At 46.2% G+C, this 12,782-nt stretch overlaps 1 protein-coding gene across 4 annotated transcripts in view; it reads right to left on the minus strand.

Annotated features, from left to right (window-relative positions):
- Positions 1 to 12,782, minus strand: part of LOC144499002 (low-density lipoprotein receptor-related protein 4-like) — a 417,145-nt gene that overhangs the window by 30,131 nt on the left and 374,232 nt on the right. For all 4 annotated transcript variants that reach the window (XM_078221044.1, XM_078221043.1, XM_078221042.1 and 1 more), the window contains exons 32-34: positions 7,203 to 7,347; positions 5,843 to 5,956; positions 3,394 to 3,508 (exon numbers count right to left, since the gene is read on the minus strand). In XM_078221044.1, the coding sequence (XP_078077170.1) occupies positions 3,394 to 3,508; positions 5,843 to 5,956; positions 7,203 to 7,347 (374 nt within the window). The remainder of the gene's footprint in view (positions 1 to 3,393; positions 3,509 to 5,842; positions 5,957 to 7,202; positions 7,348 to 12,782) is intronic.

The raw sequence follows: 12,782 nt of genomic DNA on the forward strand, positions 1-12,782 counted from the left end.
CAAGACATTGTATTTAGCAACTTACATAAAATTTACATTCAGCAACATAACCACTGAGCGATTCAATACTTAGAATCGGCACCAACAAAGGTTCCAGATGCAGATTATTTAATAATTGATTTGAATGATTGAATGGGTGATGAGTCATTCAACAAGGATTGTTACACAAGCTTTTCAAATATTAAAGTAACATTTCCATACATTCACAACAATGCAACACACTCCTGGCAATTACCATGCAAATGCTGCACTCAAATAGTTTGTTACCAAACTGAGAGTGGCGTTTGCTACCAAATAAACCTGTTGGACTTTAACCTGGTGTTGTTAGACTCCTTACTCAAATAGTTAACAGCCATGAATCCTCTCTCTTCAATGTTTCAATCCCTCCCCCTGTTCAAAGTGTGACATGGAGACAGGCCCTTCGGCCCAAACTGGTCCATGCCGACCAAAATGCCCATCTAAGCTAACCCCATTTGCCTGCACTTGGCCCATATCCCTCTAAACCTTTCCTATCCATGTATCTGTCCAGATGCCTTTTAAATGTTGTCAATGTCCCTGCCTCAACCACTTCCTCCAGCAGCTCATTCCACACACGTACCACCCTCTGGGTAAAGAAAGTTGCTCTTCAGGTTCCCATTAATTCTTTCCCCTCTAAACTTAAACTTGTGCCCTCTAGTTTTTGATTCCCCAACTGGGAAAAAGACTGAGTGCATTCACCCTATCTGTGCCTCTCATGATCTTACACACCTCGATAAGATTACCCCTCAGTCTTCTACGCTCCAAAGACAAAAGTCCTAGCCTGTCAATCTCTCCCTATAACTCAGTCCCTTAAGTCCTGGCAACATCCTTGTAAATCTCTCCTGCACTCTCTCCAGTTTAAGAACGTGCTTGACTTTTCCTTCATATGATAAGCCTCTGAGCTGTTTCTAATGTAAGTATGTTCCTCCTTAAATATGTTGACCAAAACCGCACAGTAGTCTTAGCTACGCTATCATCAATGCCCTGTACAGTTGTAACAAGACTTATCTATTTTCATATTCCATCCCCTTTGCAATAAAGGCCAATATTCCAATTTCCTTCCTAATCACTTGCTGTACTTGCACACTGACTCTTTGTGATTCATATACAAGGACACCCAGATCCCTCTGTACGGCAGCTTGCCGCAGTCTCTCTCCATTTAAATAGCAACCTGGGCTTGTTCGCATTTGCTCACAAATGGAGTCAGTGGGAGAGAGCACAACCAGACTCCAGGCAAAATTGTGTCACACTACTTGAAAGTTCTGATTATAATCTGACATCTCCCTTTAATGGTCTCGGATTCCTGAAACTCAAGGTAATTATTAAGATCACAATGTGCAACATTTCAGCTTTGAGTCACAAAGGTGTAAATAGCGTCTGTGATATCTGCAGCTTTCAGATAATTTATCAGATGAAAATATAATTTAATTCCCCTTGAGGACAGAGCTGGTTTTCAATGTACTGTTAGCCAGAGATTGTCTGCCATCCCTTGATGTGATAAACACTCCTACACTTGCAGCTATTGCGTGAGCCTTAGCGCAATGTCACTATTATTAGTGAGTGTTGTTGCACTATTTCAATTTCTGATGTGACATAAAACAACAGATTCTATTATCGGGTCTGGGATTCGCGTCAGATTTGTGGTGTTTTCAATAATTTTGCTGAATTACTTTTGAGGAAAGAAATGCTTCCAGCACTGCCGGGAGACATTCCGTTCCACTCTGGTGCTCGAGACCTCACTAACAGTGTTCTCAGTGGATGCCAGACAGAGATACATATAAATGATAGTATACATACATAGTGTATACTCCACTGCACTGCCAAACATAAATCTGTATCCAACGGCAAAGAAGTTCCCAATTGGTGTTGACAGTAAGAACGATATTGGCTGTGATAATAATGCAGAATCCACAGACGGCAATAAGATTTGTAATATCTCTCATATGTTAGGAGTTATGGCCCATTCACCTCTCAGCTCTCAGCACCATAACGATAAGGAGAAAACAACTTTTTTGCCTTTGTTTGAACAGGTTCCAGAGTCACTGTAACAAGTCCACTGACAAAAATCACAGCGTTGGAACGCAGAGAATCCCTACAGTGGAGAAGGAGGCTATTCGGCCCATTGAGTCTCCAACAGAGCATCTTACCCAGGCCAAATGCCCGTAACTCCACATATTTACCCAGCTAATCCCCCTAACCTACACATTCTGGGACACAAAGGGGCAATTTAGCACGGCCAATCCACCTAACCTGCACATCTTTGGATTGTGGGAGGAAACCGGAGCACCCGGAGGAAACCCACTCAGACACGGGGAGAATGTGCAGACTCCACACAGACAGTGACCCAAGCCGGGAATCGAACCCGGGTCCCTGGCGCTGTGAGGCAGCAGTGCTAACCACTGTGCCACCGTGCCAGCCAGTCTCTTCAATCTCTAGACCTGAAGTGAATTTTCAGAGTGTTACATTCACATGAGCATTTGGAGCTAAATCACCAACGTAAACCAGCACAATACTTGATTCTCATTTCCAAATGGCGTTTGTTGGGTTTCATTTCAATTTCCTGCCATTCTGTAGGCAGCAAGTCTTAGTATTTGGCTGCATCAACTACCTGAAGCTCAAAAGCTACAACTGAGCTCCCCTCGCCATAACAGAAAGTGAATTCAATTAAATTCATTTATTGCCCCATTTGCCAGGGTGCCACAGTGGTTAGCGCTGCTGCCTCACAGCGCCAGGGACCGGGGTTCGATTCCTGGCTTGGGTCACTGTCTGTGTGCTATCTATATATTTTCCTCGTGTCTGTGTGGGTTTCGTCTGGGTGCTCCGGTTTCCTCCCACAGTCCAAAGATGTGCAAGTTAGGTGGCTTGGTCATTGGTGGCACAGTGGCAATTAACACTGCTGCCTCACAGCGCCAGGGACCTGGATTCGATTCCTGGCTTGGGTCACTGTCTGTGTGGAGTTTGCACATTCTCCCCGTGTCTGCGTGGGTTTCCTCCGGGCGCTCCAGTTTCCTCCCACAGTCCAAAGATGTACAGGTTAGGTGCATTGGCGATGCTAAATTATCACTTAGTGTCAGGGGGATTAGCAGGGTAAACATGTGGGGTTACGGGGATAGGGCCTGTGTGGGACTGTGGTCAGTCCAGGCTCAATGGGCCGAATGGTCTTCTTCTGCACTGTTGGGATTCTATGAACTGTCAACTGGAAGATCAGAGTGTTTCTGCTGTAATCTACTTCACAAATTACAATGTTAGTGTCCAGAGTGGAGGCAATCTGAGTGTTGGTGGCCTTCAGAATTTACCCTTGAATAAACTGGAATAAAAACAGAACCATCTCGCTGGAGGCATAGTGCAACAAATGGTTACAATCTGCACACTTACTTATCGCTGGTATTCTCCACAGAATCCGTGGGCTTTGCGGGGAAAGAATCAACGCTTTTGTCAGCTTTCTCATTGGAGCTGGTGGTTTCTGGAAATGGGGGCATATATCCGGGAACTGCAAAGAATTGTTCATTGATTAATCATTATGTTTAAATAGCGTCACACCACCTTTAACCACAGGAGCACCAATACAGTCCATATTAATGGGCATGGGGAATAAATAGGAGAATGGCAATGAGTTGGGTTGCTTACGTGAAGAACACTAGTACAACTGGAGCCAATGGGAATTGGGGAAAACTCTCCATTGATTGGAGTCACACCCAGCACAAAGAAAGATGGTCGTGGTGGTTGAAGACCAATCATCTCAGCTCCAGGACATCACTGAAGGAGTCTCTCAGGTTAGTGTCCTAGGCCCAAACATCTTCAGCTGCTTCATCAATGGCCTTCCTTCCATCATGAGGTCAGAAGTGGGGGCATTCACAGATGATTGCACAATGCTCAAAAACATTCGCGACTCCTCAGACACTGAATCAGTCCATGTCCAAGGACTGCAAGATCTGGACAATATCCAGACTTGGGCTGACAAGTGGCAAGTAACATCTGTGCCTCAAAAGTGCCATCATCTCCAACAAGAGAGGATCTAACCAGCTCCCCATTGGTGTTCTACACTGATCTGCAGGTTTGGAGGAGCCACTGATGGCAATGAAGAATTGGACTGATATTTGAGTTTCAAGATTGGCCCTTAAGACTGACTTTGGCAAAGGCCCTCCTCCATCCCCACTTCCAGGTTATCTCACCCTCCAGGAGATGAAAATCCTGCCCACTGGCACTGCCAGGACAGAGGCAGAATCACAAGGTCGGGATTAATCCCAACTTCCGCTTTCCAATGGGAAAATTCCAGCCAATGTTTTTAAGGAGAAAAATGGATGCACAATTTGTAGACTGCCAGGGAAAAGATTCAATAAATATTTCAGTCACATGGCCACCAGGTAATCAAGAAAAAACATCTCTCTGGACAACTATGGAAACCAAATACAACAAAACCAGAGTGAAAGTACTTTTTAAAAAATCTGACTCTTTCCATCTGCTAACAGATAAACAGCAGCGCATGGACAAGAGTGACAAGAGCTTTTTAATGATTAACTGAAGCAGTCCATGAACACAAAATGACACAATAGTTGGACAGAATTGGGAAGAATGAGGATAATTGTGCAACAAACCATGGTGACATTCTAAAAGAATAATCCTTCTGAATCGGCACAAAATTTAGTTCCTTTTTTCATTTCAAACTCATTCCTTTAAGTATATATTAAGAAGAATGCATCTCAAAGACTATTTCCTCGGGTGGATGGAGCTATTACAAGGGGGCATAACTATAGGGTTCGTGGTGGGAGATATAGGAAGGATATCAGAGGTAGGTTCTTTACGCAGAGAGTGGTTGGGGTGTGGAATGGACTGCCTGCAGTGATAGTGAAGTCAGACACTTTAGGAACATTTAAGCGGTTATTGGATAGGCACATGGAGCACACCAGGATGATAGGGAGTGGGATAGCTTGATCATGGTTTCAGATAAAGCTCGGCACAACATCGTGGGCCAAAGGGCCTGTTCTGTGCTGTACTGTTCTATGTTCTATTATTCGTGCCTGAAATGTTCCACTGATTCCGGAAAGCCTTTTGCACAGATATTTATAAACATAGAAACTAGAAGCAGGAGGAGGCCATTCAGCCCTTCGAGCCTGCTCTGCCATTCATTTTGATCATGGCTGATCATCAAATTCAATATCCTGATCCCCCCTTCCCCCCCAAATCCTGTGATCCCTTTAACCCCCAAGACCTATATCTAATTTCTTCATGAAATCAGACAATGTTTTGGCCTCAACTATGTTCTGTGGCAGTGAATTCCACACATTCACCACTCTCTGGGTGAAGAAATTTCTCCTCACCTCAGTTCTAAAAGGTTTACCCCTTATCCTCAAACTATGACCCCGAGTTCTGGACTCCCCCCACCATCGGGAACATTCTTTCTGAATCTACCCTGTCGAACCCTGTTAGAATTTTATAAGTTTCTATGAGATCCCCTCTCACTCTTCTAAACTCCAGTGAATATAATCATAACCGACTTAGTCTCTCCTCATATGACAGACCTGCCATCCCGGGAATCGGCCTGGGAATCTCCTCAGTAAATCTCTCCACTTCTGTTCTTTTGATTGCTCCCTGACCACGTTTTTGGGCATCTGTCCCTAATCCCTCCTTAGGTGGCCACGCTTGCCATCGAGCGAGTACAGTGGAGGTTCACCAGTATCCTCAAACTATGACACCCAGTTCTGGACTCCCCCACCATCGGGAACATTCAGAGTCTTACCCTGTCAGTGTTATTTCTGTCAATGCTTTCTGCCGCAGCAATTGAGGAGTTATTTTTCTAGTTTACGGCTTTAAGATTGTTACTCACCCACTGAGCACAGCCGCCCATCTGGCTCATCAGGACACGCGCACACAAAGTCTACTGCCCTGGCAAAGCAAAGGTGTGTGCATCCTCCATTATTGACTCCACACGAGTTGGTACCTGAAACAAATTCAATCGTTGAAAGTAACCTTTGGATTTATTTGTAACAGTCAGTCCTTTACAGCAGCAGCATCTCGCAATGTAGCAACAACCAGAAAATTAATGGAAGCTATTAATCTATTCAATTATTTATTCAATTATTTATTAATTTGATCAATTTATTTAGGAGTTAGATAGAACTTTGTGAGGCCACAGCTGGAGTACTGTGTGCAGTTCTGGTCACCACATTATCGGAAGGATGTGATTGCACTGGAGGGGATGGAGAGGAGATTCACCAGGATGCTGCCTGGGATGGAACATTTAAGTTATGAAGAGAGGTTGGATAGGCTTGGGTTGTTTTCATTGGAGCAGAGAATACTGAGGGGCGACCTGATTGACGTGTTTGAGATTATGAGGGGCATGGACAGGGTGGACAGGGAGCAGCTGTTCCCCTTAGTTGAAGAGTCAGTTATGAGGGGACACAAGTTAAAAGTGAGGGGTGGGAGGTTTAGGGGGAATTTGAGGAAAGTCTTTCCACCAGAGGGTGGTGACAGTCTGGAGTGCGCTGCCTGAGAGGGTGGTGGAGGTGGGATGCCTCACACCCTTTAAAAAGTACCTGGATGAGTACTTGGCATGCCATAACATTCAAGACTATGGGCCAAGTGCTGGCAAGTGGGGTTAGGTGGACAGGTCATGGCCTTTCATGTGTCAGTACAGACTCGATGGGCCGAAGGGCCTCTTCTGCACTGTATTATTCAGTGATTCTGTGAAGTTAATGATCCAATAATTGTTGTTCTGCTATACTCGCTTGTATAACTTTGAACTTTATATTCTGAATTTCTTCATCCTTCAGTCTGATTAATCGAAAGGATGTGCAGTTGCTGAGCTGTTCACTCAGGTATCCATTAAGCGACCTGACACAAGAAATTACTGCCCAATATTGTTTAGTTTATTTATTTATTATTGCCACATGTAGGCTGACATTACCACTGCAATGAAGTTACTATGAAAATCCCCTCGTCGCTACACTCTGGCGCCTGTTCGAGTTCACTGAAGGAGAATTTAGCATAGTCAGTGCACCCTAACCAGCACGTCTTCCGGACTGTGGGAGAAAACTGGAGCACCCGGAGGAGACCCATGCAGACTCTGCACAGACAGTGACCCAAGCTGGGAATCGAACCCGAGTCCCTGGTGCTGTGAGGCAGCAGTGCTAACCACTGTGCCACCATGCCGCACCGTTTGTTGTCCATTCTTCCTCTTTCTCTACCTGTTTGTCTTTGTGGGGAGACCACAATGATGTCCATCAGTCCCTCCACATTAGCGAGGATGGTTTCCTTGTTCCGGCCCGTGTACTTGTCCACACGCTGCACTGATTTTGTTTGCCAGTCGGTCCAGTAAATCCAGCGATCGTGCTAATTGTGAAAATAATGATTTCAGTTTTCAAATGGAGAAATGCAGGTGATTTATAGCGATAGAATTGAAGTTTATGTGGGTCAACAAAAAGCTCTCTTATAATCGAACATTTCCAGGAGCTCATGCTCAGAGCTGGAGAACTGATCAAGCCAGACTGCGTCATTCCTACTGGCGCCAACCCGCCCCACTCACCACACCCCTTTATATAAGCACTCAGTTTGTATTGGAAATACATAAATACATCCGGAATTCTACCGCCCCGCCCACCACGGAATCGGAGCGCCGAGGGGCGGACAATGGAAATGTCCGTGAACCTCGGGCAGGATTTTCCAGTCTCGCTTGAGCGTGGCTGTAAAATCCCACCCAAAGTCTTTGAGAAACCGTCATGTTATAATGCGCAATGGAAATATATTAACACTTCCCAATTTCACTGGAGCGTTCTCTCTACTCCGGCCACAACACCCCCCCTTCACCTGTCAATCATTCCACCTGTCGAATTGCTGATTTGAGTTCAACTTCAGCTTAAGGGAGGAGTTGGATTTTATGGGCGGAATTCTCCAGCCGTGCTGGTCTAAAAGCCGGAAATTCCCGCCCAACTGTCAATAGGGTTTCGCATTCTCCGCAACACACCCGCTAAAATTCTAGTGGCGGGGTGGGAGAATTCCAGCCTCCATCTTGTTTAGTGTTCCGAATTGCACATCAAAATTGTGTCTTCATTTTCCCAAACCCATTGGCCATTTGGGTCAAGCCTCCTTCATCTTCTCCCGTCTCACTTGGGGTCCCCACATTTCTGACTGATTGCCCTTCTCCGTGTACTCCTGTCAGTTACCCATCCCTCTTCCAATCCCGCTGTCTTCCAGTCACACCAGCATACATTCCCATCTGCTCTTAGCCCTTCATATTCCTCTTCTGGCCCCTCCCATCTCCACCTTCGCGGTGGGGCGGGATGGGAGAATCGCCCCACCACCTTCCGTTTCTCTCTCTCCGCAGCAGGCGAGCAGACCATTTTAATCTCTTCTCGGCTACTCCCTTCCACAATCTGCACTGACCCCGCAATGTGCTGGTTCCTGGCTTTGTCTTTTCATTTTACTCCACACATCCATCTGGATTGCCCCTTTAATAGACCGAGGCCCTTCCTCTCTCCCCATTTAATAATCTGCATTGCTACTCTTCCTGCCAGAGTGGATAACCTCACATTTTCCCATATTAAGTTGCTGTTAGCTATTCCCTGTTTCTCCATAAGATAGCAGTGTTACATCTAAAATCATATTGAAGTTACAGAGCCCACCCTGTGGCAATGCAGACTAACTCCTGTTCACTGTGTTTGCTGCTGAGATAGTGCGGTAAACTCTGACAAAGCCTGTTACAATAAACGTGGCTAAACTGACGACCGCCTTTTGCTGAAGCACGTGACAAATAAAGAAATGTTTCCTTAATCTAAAAGAAGCAGAATTATTACTGATTTTCTCCATCACTTTTGATAAAGGATGAAATCTCATGAGAAACAGTGTGACCAGCTGTTCGCTGGGGGTTTCCCCTCACGTTGTGTTGGGATATCAGATCCTCAAAGGAATTCTTTCTTATTCATCCGTGACACTTGGGCATCGCTGGCTGGTCAGCATTTATTGCCTATCGCTAGTTGCCCTTGAGAAGGTGGCTGCCTTCTTGAATCGCTGCAGTCCGCGTGCTGTGGGCTGACCCAAAATGCAGTTAATATTCCAGGCTTTTGACCCAGCGACTGTGAAGGAACGGCGATATATTTCCAAGTCAATATGGTGAGTGGCTTGGAGGGGAACTTGCAGGTGGTGGTGTTCCCATGTGTCTGCTGCCCTTGTCCTTCTAGATGGGAGTGGTTGTGAGTTTGGAAGGTGCTCTCTAAGGTACTTTGGTGAATTGCTGCAGTGCATCTTGTAGATAGTACACACTGCTGCTACTGAGCATCGGTGGTGGAGGGATTGAATGTTTGTGGATGTGGTGCCAATCAAGCGGGCTGCTTTGTCCTGGATGGTGTCAAGCTTCTTGAGTGTTGTTGGAGCTGCACCATCCAGACAAGTGGGGAGTATTCCATCACACTCCTGACTTGTGCCTTGTAGATGATGGGGAGTCAGGAGGCGAGTTACTCGCCGCAGTATTCTTAGCCTCTGACCTGCTCTCGTAGCCACTGTGTTTATGTGGTGAGTCCAGTTGGGTTTCTGGGCAATGATAACCGCAAGGATGTTGACACTGGGGGATTCAATGATGGCAACACCATTAAATGTCAAGGGGCGGTGGTTAGAAGGTCTCTTATTGGTGATGGTCATTGTCTAGCATTTGTGTGGCGCGAATGTTATTTGCCACTTCTCAGCCCAAGCCTGGATATTGTCCAGGTCTTGTTGCATTTGGACATGGACTGCTTCAGTATCTGAGTTGCGAATGGTGCTGACCATTGTGCAATCATCGGCGAACAACCCCACTTCTGACCTTATGACAGAGGGAAGGTCATTGATGAAGCAGCTGAAGATTGTTGGGCCTAAGACACTAACCCTGAGAGACTCCTGCAGAGATGTCCAGGAACTGAATGACTGACCCTCCAGAACCACAACCATCTTCCTATGTACCAGGTGTGACTCCAACCAGCGGAGAGTTTGCCCCCTGATACCCATTGATTCCAGTTTCACTAAGGCTTCATAATGCCACACTCGGTCGAATGCGGCCTTGATGTCAAAGGCTGTCACTCTCACCTCACCTCTGGAATTCAGCTCTTTCGTCCATGTTTGAACCAAGGCTGTAATGAGGTCAGGAGCTGAGTGACCCTGGCGAAACCCAAACAGGGCGTCACTGAGCAGGCTATTGCTGAGCAGGTGCTGCTTGATCGCGCTGTCGATGACCCCTTCCAACTCTTTACTGATGATCGAGAGTAGACTGATTGGGCGGTAATTGGCCGGGTTGGATTTAAGAACATAAGAACTAGGAGCAGGAGTAGGCCATCTAGCCCCTCAAGCCTGCCCCGCCATTCAATAAGATCATGGCTGATCTGAAGTGGATCAGTTCCACTTACCTGCCTGATCCCCATAACCCCTAATTCCCTTACCGATCAGGAATCCATCTATCCGTGATTTAAACATATTCAACAAGGTAGCCTCCACCACTTCAGTGGGCAGAGAATTCCAGAGATTCACCACCCTCTGAGAGAAGAAGTTCCTCCTCAACTCTGTCCTAAACTGACCCCCCTTTATTTTGAGGCTGTGCCCTCTAGTTCCCTTTCTCAGTGGAAAGAATCTCTCCATCTCTACCCTATCCAGCCCCTTCATTATCTTATAGGTCTCTATAAGATCCCCCTCAGCCTTCTAAATTCCAACGAATACAAACCCAATCTGCTCAGTCTCTCCTCATAGTCAACACCCCTCATCTCTGGTATCAACCTGGTGAACCTTCTCTGCACTCCCTCCAAGGCCAACATATCTTTCCGCAAATAACGGGACCAATACTGCACACAGTATTCCAGCTGCGGCCTCACCAATGCCCTGTACAGATGCAGCAAGACATCTCTGCTTTTATATTCTATCCCCCTTGCGATATAGGCCAACATCCCATTTGCCTTCTTGATCACCTGTTGCACCTGCAGACTGGGTTTTTGTGTCTCATGCACAAGGACCCCCAGGTCCCTCTGCACAGCAGCATGTTGTAATTTCTTTCCATTTAGATAATAATCCAGTTTGCTATTATTTCTTCCAAAGTGAATAACCTCGCATTTGTTAACGTTATACTCCATCTGCCACATCCTCGCCCACTCACTCAGCCTGTCCAAATCTCTCTGCAGACCTTCTATGCCCTCCACACGATTCACTTTCCCACTTATCTTTGTGTCGTCTGCAAACTTTGTTACCCTACACTCAGTCCCCTCCTCCAGATCGTCTATATAAATGGTAAATAGTTGAGGCCCCAGTACCGATCCCTGCGGCACGCCACTAGTTACCATCTGCCAACCAGAAAAGCACCCATTTATTCCGACTCTCTGCTTCCTGTCGGATAGCCAATCCCCAATCCACGCTAACACCCTACCCCCAACTCCGTGTGACCCAATCTTCTTCAGCAACCTTTTGTGAGGCACCTTATCAAATGCCTTTTGGAAATCCAAAAACACCGCATCCACCGGTTCCCCTCCGTCAACCGCACTAGTCACATCTTCATAAAAATCCAACAAGTTCGTCAAGCACGACTTTCCCCTCATGAATCCATGATTCATGAGGGGAAATTCATTTGTTCTGCTTTTTGTGTACAGGCCATATCTGGGCAATTTTCACATTGTTGAGTAGATGCCAGTGTTGTAGCTGTACTGGAACAGCTTAACTACGGGGGCGGCAAGTTCTGGAGCACAAGTCTTCAGTACTATTTACTGTGACTAACCATGAGCGTGTCGTGACCCAGTGGTAATATCACTAGACTAGTAATCTGCCTCTGAAGAAGAGTCATATGGACTTGGAAAGTTAATGCTGCTTTTTCTTTCCACAGATGCTGATAGACCTGCTGAGTATTTCCAACATTTTCTGTTTTTATTTTCATAATCCAAAGGCACAATCTAGCGATACAGCCACCAAGGTAGCTGGTGGAATTAAAATACATCTGGAATATAAAGCTGCTCTAAATAATGGTGGCCCTGACAACTATCATAGAGGAATCATGGAATCCTTACAGTGGAGAAGGAGGCCATTTGGCCCATTGAGTCTGCGTCAACTCTCTGCAAGTGTATCTTTACCCAGGCCCTATTCCTGTAAGCCCTCACATTTCCCATAGCTAATCCTCCTAACCTACACACCTTGGGACTCAAAGGGACAATTTAGCATGGCCAATCCACCTAACCTGCACATGTTCAGAGCACCCAAAGCAAACTCACACAGACACAGGAAGAACGTGCAAACTCCACACAGACAGAGACCCGAGACTGGAATCGAACCCGGGTGCCTGGTGCTGTGAGGTAGCAGTGCTAACCACTGTACCACCATGCAAAGTGAACCAGATGGGTTGTAAAAATCCATCTGGTTCACTAATGTCCTTTAGGGAAGGAAATCTGCTGTCCTTATGTGGTCTGGCCTTCATGTGACTCCTGACCCACAGCAGTTTGGTTGACTCTAACTGCCCTCTGTAATGTGCACCAGCTTATTTAGTGAATGCGTACTCCTGGCAGAAATCAGGAGTATGGAGGAAACTTCCAAGACCTCCATTCACCCATTATACATTGTTGGATACATCCATATTCGAGACGTAATGGGGACGATATTCTGACCCCATGGACTCAGGCGCAGATTGCGCTGGGGCCGCGTGGGGCTTGGAGAATCACGGGGAAGGGGCCATGTGCATTCAACACCAGCAAGAAACCAGTTTGGATTTTCCCAGCACCCGCCAGACGGAATCTGGTTCCTGCTCAGTTTTGATAATAAGAAAGCACCGCGCAGCA

The sequence above is a fragment of the Mustelus asterias genome, chromosome 9 (assembly GCF_964213995.1).
Source record: "Mustelus asterias chromosome 9, sMusAst1.hap1.1, whole genome shotgun sequence".
Lineage (NCBI taxonomy): Eukaryota > Metazoa > Chordata > Chondrichthyes > Carcharhiniformes > Triakidae > Mustelus > Mustelus asterias.